A 13441-nucleotide genomic window follows, 5' to 3' on the forward strand; every position below is an offset into this window, starting at 1 on the left:
CCCTGCACCTTCAAACGACAGTTCCCAGGGTTCTTTGGAGGAAGTCATGTGTTTTAAAAGCCTTGGTCAAGAGTGGGGGGACCTGCAACCCCCGAGGTGTTGCTGGAATGCAGCTCCCATCATCGCTGACCATTAGCCATGCTGGCTGGAGTCGAACACATCGGGAGGGCAACAGGCTCCCAACCCCTGGTTTAAAAGCTAGCCAACAATTGGTGGTGTTCTTAGCTGTAGATTTCAGTCTAGTCACCAGATATGTGCTTTTGAACATCGGAAGCAATTCTCTACTAGAAAGGGGCTGCTTAGAGGACTTTGGTATCTGCTGGAGTCCTGCTGTTATGGTCCTTTAATCTCTCTGCAGATGGGGCAGAAAACCCCAATTAGAAAAGCCAGGCTGTTCTTAGGCTGCATTCAGACAGCACTTTTATTCCTGGCATTTCCTTACCTGACCATTTCCACGTTTTGCGTGATCTTTCACACATCGTGAAATCCACTTCTGGGAATCTAGCAGAAGCTCATCGCCCATGTTAACCCTGCAAAATCATGTGCTGTAACTTTCCTGCTGTTTTATGGTGGCTCACAGCATGTGACAGAATTTGGGGGACTTATTTTCCGGCATGCAGATCCTTCCCCCCATTTTCATGGGAAGCAGAAGCACACATGGGCATAAGAGAAGGGGACGTGTCCGATAACATGTGCTGTGGTGCCTTACTGGTGTGGATGAAATTTAGTGTGCCATAGCTCTGTAGATCAATCAGACAGCTGCAGTTTCATAAGGCAATAGTTAAGGCAGTGCAAAAGGTACATGAGAAACCTGGGCAAAAGTTCTAGCATGATCACCAGGAAAACTAAGGCAGTAAACCCCAAGTCTGAATGCACACTTAGATTCTTAATCTTGCGTGGGTTCTTGGGAACATCACCAAGTTAATACTGACTTGCTTGTTGTTTTCTATACTGCCCTCTGTTTGAGGATCACAGGATAGTTTACAAGACAGGCAACTCCCATTTAGTGTGGGGTTACGTCTCAAGGCACCACACGGCTCAGTGAAATCGCATATATTTGAAGCACCATCACAAAAGCCTGCAAGCACCCCGTTCCGCCCCTTTTTGTGATGATTTGGGATCGCTTTCTGGGATGGCGCAATAAGTGTGTGCATGGCTGAGCGCGTGTTGAACACGTGTAAATGGAGCCTTGCCTGTATAAAACCACATAACATAGTAACAAACAAACACAACTGGTTCCCCCCCAAAAAACAACCCCACTTTCTCTGACGCTCCTGGATTTTCAGAAGCATCACGAATGCAATTAAAACGGAATGGGAATGCATTGCTCTTGATTAGGCGTTTGTTTTGGCGAATAGTTATTGACTTGTAGGTTGTTTTTTTATGGAGGAGATTTAAGAACAACAACAAACTCTCGTGCAGGTCAAAGACCGGGGCCCCGAAGCCACACGAAGGTTTTTCAACTGGTTTTATTGGAGCATAAACTTGGGGGCCATCGTATCCTTGGGAGGCATCGCATACATCCAGCAGAACGTGAGTTTTGTCATCGGCTACATCATCCCAGCTGTCTGCATCGGGGTGTCTTTCGTCGTGTTTCTCTGTGGCCAGAGCTTCTTCATCACAAAGCCCCCTGACGGCAGCGCCTTCACAGACATGTTTAAGATTCTAGCTTATTCATGTTGTTCCCGGAAGAGGCCTGAGGAATACTCCAGCAATAGGTAGGTAGTGGGAATTTCCCCCCTTCTAGGCAGTGTTCAAAATTCCCCAGGCGCGTTTTGTGACTGGCGTGGGTCCAGTAGCAACTATGTGGAGATCTCTTGAGGCCATCTTGTGACTGTCCTTGCTGGGGCCTGATGGGAGTTGTCGTTCAGCAGCAGCCAGAGGGCCAAACCTACCCTAGAATGTGACAGGATGTTGGGAAACTGATTCATACAGATACACTCACACACACACATTGTGCTGTCCAAGGGAAATAAATCTTAGGCAAGCTTAGTTGCCCGATTAAATAAGCACGAGCGTTTGCTTGTTATCGAAAGGAATGTCCTGCCTATGTCTAAGATAATTGAAGGCAGATTAACGACCCATAAAGTAATAATTTGTAAAAAAATACATAATGTTGAGAAGAATGAGCAATTAGCAGCCATGCAATAAAGCACACTTTGGAAGGTTGAAAAAGCAGCAGTAGCATAAATGGGTTTAAGAGAAATATTCTGCAAACACTGGATGGAGAAGAACTTCAGCTGGCTGCTGCTGCAGAGTCTCTGTCTCAAAAGAGAGAGAGAGAGCATACTTGTTTTTAGATGCTGTGCGCCCACATTGGAGAAAACCTAGAAAACATATTTGGCTTTGGGAGCGTTTGCATGCTGTTTTTGAGCCAAGATGGCGGACTGAACCTTTCAAAGCTGCACTGATTTTAAACCCTATTTTGTTTTTTGTTTTTGTTTTTTTCGTTTTTTTTATAATATTTATTCAAAATTTAAGAATAACTAAAAGAAAAAAAGAAGATTACAAAATACAAAAAAGAAATAACAACACCAAAAAAGAAAAGTAAAAATAAAAAGAACTGATTAATCTTTTACATAACTTTCTTCCTTTACTTATTTCCTTGACCTCCTCTCACCTCCCAATTTTGTATTCTAATTCAGATCGTTATTTCAGCAAATCCTTCCAACCTTATTTTCATTTAAGTAGTTTAACATAATATATTACAATTTAACGTCCTCTCTTTTCATCAATTTCATCAATTTCATAAACCCAATTTTGTAAGATAGTTGTAAACACTGATTTCCAAACTGCCCTGATTTTGTTTGTTTGTTTCTTAGAACTCCCAAGCATCACTGGGGATGGGGCTGCTAGTATACTATACAGGTTTCCCAAAATTTCCAGTTTTGCTGTGTTGCAGTCCTTTTGGATCCATCTCCCTTCTTCCTTCTTTCAAGTAGAGACACCCAAGGGGTACTTCATCAACCAGCTCCCAAACAAAGCCTCTTCGAGATGGCCAAATCATCCCATGGAGGACCATTCAGGGAAGATAAAGTTGAGGATGTGAAAGCGCTGGTCAAAATCATTCCAGTCTTCCTGGCCCTCATACCTTACTGGACGGTCTATTTTCAGGTTGGTAAACAGGGCCCAATTCGGTTTTTGGTTCCTGTATGTCAAGAGCAGCAAGGGGGCTAGATTTGCCACCTAAACAGTCTTTGGCTGTTAGTGCAGAGGGCGAAAGTCCTTGACGTTTTGAGATGGAGTCGCGGGTGCCAGTCATAAAATGGCTGCCGCAGGAGTGTGGCTTGTCACAAAATGGCTGCCACGTCTAAAAAAAGTAGAAAAAGAGGCAAGAGCACAAAATAGATTGCAGGGGAGCCCAACGATGTCTGGGTCTGTTTGCAAATCAATTGCTTTCAAGGAGAAAAAGTGTGTGTTTCTAGGGACAAGCAAGTATTTGCTTCCCATGTTGACATCAGCCAATAGACTGTAAGCTGCTTGGGGCAGGGACCCTGCACTCTGTAAAGAGTCATTGATGGGACCCTTGTCAGGGACGGGGGGCCTGTGGCACTCTGGGTGTTCATAGACTCCAGGGCCTTCCTCTTCCGTCCATCATGGCCAATGGTCAGGGATGATGGATGAGGTATAGTCCAGGCATAGGCAAACTCCAGCCCTCCAGATGTTTTGGGACTACAACTCCCATCATCCCTAGGTAACAGGACCAGTGGTCAGGGATGTTGGGAACTATAGTCCCAAACCATCTGGAGGGCTGGAGTTTTCCTATGCCTGGTATAGTCCATTGACTATACCAGGCATAGTCCATCTTGGAGGGGCACATGTTCCGACTTCCAGCAGAATATAAACAATTTCCTTTCTTTCACTTCAGATGCAGACAACGTATGTCCTCCAAAGCCTGCACTTGAGAATTCCCCAGTTTTCAAACAGCACCTCAAACAGCCATACGGTAAGTGGTCATGTGGATACCCCTGTTTCCCTGCAGGTTGGCTTCCTGGGTTACAGTTTCATAGCATGCAGGTGGGATGGGGGGGGGGAGCACAATGAAGAATCAAAACAGAAAGGGGGGGGGAGCAGACTCTGCCATTTAGTGGTCCGAGATGCGATCTCTTCCGGAGTGACCTCCTCCTCCTTTGTTGTAACTGTAGGCAGAGATAAGAGACAACACTAATTTAATGATCCTCAGAAGCATGGGAGAGTGTTCAGGCATACTGTTAAAATAATAAATGGTACCATTGAACATTATCCTACCTTTTAAGGAATCCTTATCTATTAAGCCCCATCTGCAATATGCATTTAAAGCAGAATCATAACCATCTTTCCCCAAAGAATCTTGGTGGGTGGGGGGAGTGCAGTTTGTTAAGAGTGCTAGGAGACCACTATCACCCTCACAGAGCTAGAATGAACAGAGCGATTTAATAATTAATAATAAAATTTATACCCCACCCGTCTGTCTGGGTTTCCCCAGCCACTCTGGGCAGCTTGCAACATACCTAATAAAAACATCAATCCTTAAAAATTTACCAAAACAGGACTGCCTACAGATGTCTTCTAAAATCAGATAGTTGTTTATTTCCTTGACATCTGATGGGAGGGCGTTCCACAGGGTGGGCGCCACTACCAAGAAGGCCCTCTGCCTGGTTCCCTGTAACCTCACTTCTCACAATGAGGGAACCGCCAGAAGGCCCTCGGCGCTGGACCCCAGTTTCCGGGCAGAACGATGGGGGTGGAGATGCTCCTTCAGCTATACAGGACCGAGGCCGTTTAGGGCTTTAAAGGTCAGCACCAACACTTTGATTTGTGCTCGGAAACATACTGGGAGCCAGTGAAGATCCTTTAGGACTGGTGTTATGTGGTCCCGACGGCCACTCCCAGTCATCAGTCTAGCTGCCGCATTTGGGATTAGTTGTAGTTTCCGAGTAACCTTCAAAGGTAGCCCCACATAGAGTGCCTCTCCCCAGGGAACTCTGGGAATGGTAGCTCCGTGAGGAGAAAGCTCAGCAGATGCCCCTTTTTGGTTCCAGGATGCATGCAAATGGACACTGGCAGACATCCATGTGATTGTGCAGGATCATTCCCTCAGGCTCTTCCCCACATATATCTTTATCGCTTATCTCTGCATGTCTCTCTCTCTATACATATCTGGACTGGCATGTGTGATGATGATAACAACAACAACAACAACAACAACAACAACAATAATAATAAATTTTTATTTATACCCCGCCCTCCCCAGCCAAGACCCGACTCAGGGCGGCTAACAACCAATAATAAAAACAAGTTGATTAAAATACAAATTTAAAGATTAAGATACAATGTTAAAACAATTAGGGAGCAATCTCATCATAGGAGGAGAAAGGAAAAAGAAAAAGGGGGAGGGAATCAAACTGATTCTGAGCCAAAAGCCAGGTGGAACAACTCTGTCTCACAGGCCCTGTGGAAAGAGATCAGATCCTGCAGGGCCTTGGTCTCAAAAGACAGAGCGTTCCACCAGGCCGGAGCCAGTGTTGAGAAGGCCCTGGCTCTGGTTGAGGCTAATCTAACTTCCTTAGGGCCCGGGACCTCTAGGGTGTTGCTATATGTGGACCTTAAGGTCCTCCATGGGGCATACCAGGAGAGGCGGTCCCCTAGGTACAAGGATAATATACCGTGAAAGGCTTTAAAAGTCAAAACCAGCACCTTAAATCTGACCCTGTACTCCACCGGGAGCCAGTGCAGCTGGAAAAGCACTGAATATGCTCCCATCGCAGAGACCCCGTGAGGAGCCTCGCTGCAGCATTCTGCACCTGCTGGAGTTTCTGGGACAGCTTCAAGGGCAGCCCCGCGTAGTGCCCATTTTAATAAAGTAGAAATTCAAACTCCACTGGCACACATCAGGATTGTGCCCATGTTACACACAGGGAGCCTTGTACCCACATTCAGGTTTAGTAATGCCCTTTTGATGACACCATTCCTGCAGGTTGCTGAATGATTAATCAGTTTTGTTGGGAAGACACAGAAGTTGGAAAGGCCAGGGGGGCTGCTGTCTCTGTGGGTGACCCCTAGTTCTAGGCTCATCCCCCCTTCCTAAATGGTTCAGCTCACCTCCCTATCACCCTAATAACCCAAATTCATAATGTATGGTGGTTTTAATGCAGTATTCATAAATGAGGCGTTTGATCCAAAAAACTAACCTGCTTAATATTAACATGTCAGCAATTCTGAGCAGTTTGGAAGAACTGCATCACAAGGAGCCGCTGAACTTCAAGGTGGGTGGGCAGAACTTCCAAAGTTGTAAATAAAGTTCTGAGTGTATAAGTTTCAGGCTTAAATTTCAACTTTGAATTCTGAGGGCTGGGGTTTTTTAAAGACTTGTTTTAAGTCTGATGTTGCAACCAGCATCAACCCACCAAACCCCTAGGCCTGTATTTCGACTTTAAATTCTGTTTGGGTTTTTTTATTTTACTTCATTGGACTTGTTTTAAACCTGGTAAAGGTAAAGGGACCCCTGACAATTAGGTCCAGTCGTGACCGACTGGGGTTGCGGTTCTCATCTCGCTTTATTGGCCGAGGGTGCCGGTGTACAGCTTCTGGGTCATGTGGCCAGCATGACTAAGCCGCTTCTGGAGAACCAGAGCAGCGCACGGAAACGCTGGTTACCTTCCCGCTGGAGTGGTACCTGTTTATCTACTTGCACTTTGACGTGCTTTCGAACTGCTAGGTTGGCAGGAGTAGGGACCAAGCAATGTGAGCTCACCCCATTGCGGGGATTCAAACTGCCGACCTTTTGATCGGCAAGTCCTAGGCTCTGTGGTTTAACCCACAGCGTCACCCGCATCCCTTTAAACCCGATGGGTACTTCCAAATTCATGTAAGCAGTTGCATCAACCCACCAAACTCCTAGCATTGTGCTCTCCCCACCCCTGAGAAAGGCGTCACACCTGATTCTTTCAGGCCCAAATGGACAGGGGTTTCCACTTCCATGACGGGTTCTGGCTGTCATGGTGTGGGAGGTACAGCACCAGAGTTTTTGCTACTAAAGGAGGGGAGAGGAACCTATGGCCTGCCAGATGTGGCTAGACTACAACTGTTTCCTAGCTATAGAGCCCAACCTCTGCAAGAACTTGCGTGCTGAGCATCTGTTGTGAGCCTTGGATGCTAGGAGGTCGAACAGGAGTGGGGACCGTTTTTCAGCCTGAGAGACACATTTCCTTCTGGACATCCTGGGAGGGGGGGTTGCATACAAGTGGTGGGCAGGACCAGAGACAAAAATAGGCCAAGCAATGAATGTTGTTTTTACTTTAATACTGTATGGTAGGCTAGTTCCTACACATACTTGCAGCCCCTCCCTATCCCCCATACAGAAAACCAAGAAGCATTATCACAATTTCAAGGACACATTTCAGGTAGGCAAAACACTCAGCGGTGGTGAGGGGTCTAGCCTGGGATGGAGGAATGTGGCTGTAAATAACTCCAAGGGCCAGAGAGCAATGTTTTGAGGGCTACATTCAGCCCCTGGTCCTTAGGTTACCCACCCCAGGGTTGAACAATCAATAATTAATCAAGTACAAATCAGGCGTACAACAAAATACTGCTCCTATTAAGGATGCCAGCCAGCAATGGCCATTTTCTAGAATACTCCTTTCCATCCCCCTCCTGTTTTTTGTCCACCCACCCCCCAAAAAAATGGTCAACTAGTAATCTGTGCCCCACAAACATGTGTGGGTCTCATTGGGCCAGTTTGGCTCCACCCCTTGGTTTGTTTGGTTTTTTAAAAAAATATAAACTATTTTTTCTCATGCACAAGTCAAAAAATGTACTCTTTCATCAAGCTTTCTCTTTTGGGCAGATAAAGTGTAACTCAAAATGTTTAAAGCCAACAGCCAATACTATGCTAGTGGGTTGTTGTTGTTGTTGTTGTTGTTGTTGTTGTTGTTGTTGTTGTTTTAAAAAAGGAAGCTGTAACATAAAAGTGCTCTCAAATGCCAGTCTTCCAAAATGGCCGGATCTCTGGCCTTTAATGTGCTGCCTTCAAAAAATTGAGGTGTTTACTCAAATCATTCAGAATTCAGCGCCTGGATGATGGAGCAATAATCCCAGCATTCTGACTGATAATTTAAATGGCATTTCTTTCTCACATTTTGTCGAAATAGCCATAGGGTTCTTAATAATGAAAGTTGGGGAAATGTTTTGCATTTTTGTTTTGTTTTTTTTAAAGTGAAATGCAACATGCTATTTTGTTCTGCCTTAATTAAATTTAAAGTTTTGGTGGTTTGATCTGAATGCAAATTCAGAATCTTTTGACATCGCGGGCAGCGGCAGCTTTACTGTGGCATCAGCTTTTATGAACTAGGGCAGACTTCAGACATGGCTGATCTCCTTTGGGGTTTTGTCTCATGTTCCTTAGAGCGCCAGTAATACATGTGAAAAGGACCAAGGAGTTCTTAGTAGAACTGCAGGTTCCTGGGTTCTGATCTAGGCAGTAAGATTCTCTTGGGTGTGAGAAAATATGTGCATGCCACATTGAGCTTGTTTGAGGGAAAGCAGTGTATACATATGATTAATAAGTTAATAAACAGTAATTCACTTGAGATGTTGTGCTCAGACCCATCTGCCTGCTTTTCTTGGTATGTTCCCAGAGTTTCTCATGGTGCAAAGAGCTGGTGCAAATGTGCATTTGCTCTTGTGTTTTAAAGTAGATTTCCTAATATATTTGAAAACAAATGAACACACGTCTGTGGATAATCTGACTCTATCCTCATGACCACTGCTCCTTGTGCATTTTTCTAATCTATGGGTTGTGCTGAAGAAGATGCCAGCGAAACAGTCAGATTATCCGGGATCACTGTCCTACGTTGTTATTCACTTACTACTTCGGCACCATGAACACCTAAAAAAGTTTTACCGCTCAGCTCACAGGATAGCATCTATCACTTTGTTTCAACCATAGACTTATTATACTTTTACGGACTTTCAAAGATTGACAGACATGTGTTCATTTGTTTTCAAATATATTAGAGAATTTACAAGTGTACACATTTTGTTTTTGTTGTACTAAATCATGTATATTATGCAATAAGAACTACAGTGCTATCTAGTATACTGGTCTTTGTTTTGCTTGTGTTGTTTGTTGTGTTAAGTTTGCAACACAGGGGTTTGTTGTTCTGTATTAAAGCACCGTATTTTTCGCTCTATAAGAGGCACCAGACCACAAGACGCACCTAGTTTTTGGAGGAGGAAAACAAGAAAAAAAATATTCTGAATCTCAGAAGCCAGAACAGCAAGAGGGATCGCTACGCAGTGAAAGCAGCAATCCCTCTTGCTGTTCTTGCTTCTGGGATAGCTGCGCAGCCTGCATTCGCTCTATAAGACGCACACACATTTCCCCTTACTTTTTAGGAGGGAAAAAGTGAGTCTTATAGAGCAAAAAATACGGTAGATTTCCAGCAGCAGGCTCTGTCAAGCGAGATGCTCCTTTAACTCAGAGGCGGAGAACCTGCAGCCCTCTGGAGGTTGTTGGACTCCCAACTCCCATCAGTTCCAGCCAGCTTGGACGATGGTAGCTGGAGTCCATCAACATCTGGGAAGGACACAGGTTCCTATGCCTGGGATAAATGATGGTGATAACAGCAGTGCAAGATCCAAAACCCTTAGGCACTTTTTTTTTGGGGGGGGGAGACTTTCTAGCAATGAGAAAACAGTTAAGCAAAACCATGTAGGGGAACGTGTGGTTTCTGGAGCAAAGGGGGGGATCAGCATGGAATGCATAACTGACTGCTTCCTGTCACCCCCACCATCAGTATTAGCTCTGATGGCTGTTTAAAAGCCATCTTTGTGTGTGTTTATTTCAATAATTTACAGGGCTTTGTTTATCAGATGTGAGTGGCGTAATCCATAATTCTGCAGACAGGTGTTCTGGTGATTAATAGGGCTTAATGGAATCTCAGCCCCTTGCGTGACAGTCCTGTTCCGTTAACGAGATTCCAGGCTGAGTCTTGACGAAATCTTAACGATGGAAATTAATGCCCCTCGTTCCACTGTACAGAGGGGTGTGTCCTTCCTCCTTTCGAATTGATAGCAATAATGTATAATGTTCCTTATAATCTATCGCTGTCTGATACTGAATCACTTCTGAAACTGATACTGAATCACTTCTGGTCCTGGAATCATTAAAATTATGATCCCCTCCGGGACTGTTAAGAATGATAACACACACACACACACAGTGTCCATCCTCCTTTTCCCTTGGGAGAACCATTGAAAGTTATTAGTTAGTACTAAAGTTATTAGTACTATTATTATTATTATTTCATTAAATTTATCCTTTTTTTTCAAAGCAAAGTAACTCAAAGCACCTTACAGACAGATGCATTAAAACCGATAAAAAAGGAAAGCAGAGCAAAATCGAAAAGGCAATTCATTTTTTTAAAAGCTGGGTAAAACATCCCACCCTCTCATAAACAGAAGAATAATTAAAAGCCAAAGACCTGGTAAAGGGGGACGGGGCTTGCCTTGCACCTAATGATATATAATGACGGGGCCAGGAGAACCTCCCCGGGCTCCATTCTACTGTGGAATGTGGAGCAAAATTGGGGAGAGATGCTCTTGTGTTCAGACTCTGCTTGTGGGCTTCTCATTTTGGGCCTCTGGTTGGCCACTGTGAGATCAGGGTGCAGGACTAGATGATAATAATAGCAATAGTAACAACAACAACAACAACAACAACAACAACAATAATATAATAATAATAATTTATTATTTATACCCCGCCCTTCTGGCTGGGTTTTCCCAGCCACTCTGGGCGGCTTCCAACAGAACACTAAAATACAATAACCTATTAAACATTAAAAGCTTCCCTAAACAGGGCTGCAGGGACGCAGGTGGCGCTGTGGGTTAAAGCCTCAGCGCCTAGGGCTTGCCGATCGAAAGGTCGGCGGTTCGAATCCCTGCGGCGGGGTGCGCTCCCGCTGCTCGGTCCCAGCGCCTGCCAACCTAGCAGTTCGAAAGCACCTCCGGGTGCAAGTAGATAAATAGGGACCGCTTACCAGCGGGAAGGTAAACGGCGTTTCCGTGTGCGGCTCTGGCTCGCCAGAGCAGCGATGTCACGCTGGCCACGTGACTCGGAAGTGTCTCCGGACAGCGCTGGCCCCTGGCCTCTTAAGTGAGATGGGCGCACAACCCCAGAGTCTGTCAAGACTGGCCCGTACGGGCAGGGGTACCTTTACCTTTTTAAACAGGGCTGCCTTTAGATGTCTTCTAAAAGTTTGGTAGTTATTTTTCTCTTTGACATCTGGTGGGAGGGCGCTCCACAGGGTGGGCGCCACTACCAAGAAGGCCCTCTGCCTGGTTCCCTGTAACTTGGCTTCTCGCAGCGAGGGAGCCACCAGAAGGCCCTTGGCGCTGGACCTCAGTGTCCAGGCAGAATGATGGAGGTGGAGATGCTCCTTCAGGTATACTGGACCGAGGCCGTTTAGGGCTTTAAAGGTCAGCAGCAACACTTTAAATTGTACTCGGAAACGTACTGGGAGCCAGTGTAGGTCTTTCAAGACCGGTGTTATATGGTCTCGACGGACGCTCCCAGTCACCAGTCTAGCTGCTGCGTTCTGGATTAGTTGTAGTTTCCAGGTCACCTTCAAAGGTAGCCCCACATAGAGCGCATTGCAGTAGTCCAAGCGAGAGATAACCAGAACAACCACAACAATTTGTACCCTGCCCATCTGGCTGGGTTTCCCCAGCCACTCTGGTGGCTTCCAACAAAGATTAAAAATACATTAAAATATCACACCTTAAAAACTTCCTTGGTGTCAGATGTCTTCTAAATGTCAGGTAGTTGTTTAGATGCGCCTTCTGGCCTGATCCAGCGGTCCGGGCTCTCCTCATGCTCTTACAACTTTGTTCCATCTCTCTCTCTCCTCCCCTTTCTCTCCCAGTTCCCTGCAGCTTGGCTGACCATGTTTGACGCAGTGCTTATCCTCATATTAATACCTTTGAAGGACAAAGTGGTCGACCCCATCTTGAAGAGGCACGGCCTGCTCCCGTCGTCACTGAAGAGGATTGCCGTCGGCATGTTCTTTGTGATGTGTTCCGCGTTTGCTGCAGGTGAGAGAGGGGAGGGACAGGTGAGAGTGCCGCTGGTTGAACGGTCATTTGGCGGCTGCCCGGAACATCTAGAAAATGGGATAAAAAATGTGATAAGTTACAGCAGCATCAGACCAAAAGCCTATCAAGTTCAACACTTTATGTCTCAGTTTCTGACCAGATGGCTCAGGGAATCCCACAAGCGCAACAGTGTTTTCCCCACTTAGGGTTCCCAGAAGCTGGGGACCTGAGGCCTTCTTCCTTCCAACACTGGCTGGTAAACCACTGAGAGCCTTATTCCTCCATGAGAGCCAGCGTCGTGTAGTGGTTAAGAGCGGTAGACTCGTAATCTGGTGAAAGGGGTTCGCATCTCCGCTCCTCCACATGCAACTGCTGGGTGACCTTGGGCTAGTCACACTTTTTTGAAGTTTCTTAGCCTCACTCACCTCACAGAGTGTTTGTTGTGAGGGAGGAAAGGAAAGGAGAATGTTAGCCGCTTTGAGACTCCTGAAGGGGAGTGAAAGGCGGCATATCAAATCCAACTCTTCTTCTTCATGAATTTGTCTAATTCTGTTTTGAAGCCGTCCAAGTTGGTTTCCATCACTTCAAATCCCATGTAAAGAAGTGCTTTCTTTGATCTCTTTGGAGATTCTGCTCCAAATCAATTCCGTTCCTCTTCCGTTCCTCCTATCCATTACTCAAATCATCTCCAGATAAAGTCATGTTAACATTTATTTCCCCTTCCAAGAAAAGTTAACATCTACCTACCCAGTAACCAAGATCACACACCCCTCCAATTCGGTTCCTCCCAAATTCTTTGCCCACCCAGGAATATTTTGGGCCCATTCATAGACCCCTACCAACACCTGTGTCACTGTATTTGTTTCAGCAGTCCTGTGCCTTAATCTTCTCTAATTCTGCAACTTAGTCAAGAAGAAAACAATGATGCCTTTGTAGGATGTGTAAATGAAATACTTATTGAGAATAATTTTCACATGCTCAGCACTTTTCCACAATGCTTCATAGACTGCTCATACCTTCACCTGGTACCCACCACAAGGAACGTATTGTTAAAGCGTTATAGTGTTAAATAAATTAATCTTGAGGGCTTGTAATCCTCCCAGTATATCAGAGAGAGGGACACTTTATAGGGCCATTAAGGCTTCTCTCTCGATGAGAAGAGGTACCTTATTAGGGACAAGGTCGTTTCGATATGTGGGCAAGCCAAGTTCCTGCTGTAAAGTCGTTTGAACTTTTAAACCAAGAATATCTTTTGGGGGTTTCTTTTATTTCTTTTATCCCTCTGCTACAAGAAATTTGTGCATTTAATTTTAGTCAATTTCCTGTACCTAGGCAACACAACTTTCTGAGGTCTATATACCGTATT

The 13441-nt window shown here is 45.3% G+C and overlaps 1 protein-coding gene and 1 long non-coding RNA gene across 3 annotated transcripts in view; both read left to right on the plus strand.

Moving 5' to 3' along the window:
* LOC307205126 overlaps positions 1-13441 on the plus strand; it is a 449333-nt gene that overhangs the window by 37478 nt on the left and 398414 nt on the right. The gene's annotated exons all lie outside the window — the stretch shown is intronic.
* The window catches only part of SLC15A4 (solute carrier family 15 member 4), a 57205-nt gene that overhangs the window by 15848 nt on the left and 27916 nt on the right, over positions 1-13441 (plus strand). Inside the window, exons 2-5 of one of the 2 annotated variants that reach the window (XM_079956792.1) lie at positions 1423-1718; positions 2943-3114; positions 3869-3946; positions 11907-12075. In XM_079956792.1, coding sequence (XP_079812918.1) covers positions 1423-1718; positions 2943-3114; positions 3869-3946; positions 11907-12075 — 715 coding nt within the window. Of the gene's footprint in view, positions 1-1422; positions 1719-2939; positions 3115-3868; positions 3947-11906; positions 12076-13441 lie in introns of both variants that reach the window. The other variant, XM_079956791.1, reaches the window with a different exon arrangement.

The sequence above is a fragment of the Podarcis cretensis genome (assembly GCF_951804945.1).
Source record: "Podarcis cretensis genome assembly, chromosome: 16".
NCBI classification, from domain to species: Eukaryota; Metazoa; Chordata; class Lepidosauria; order Squamata; family Lacertidae; genus Podarcis; species Podarcis cretensis.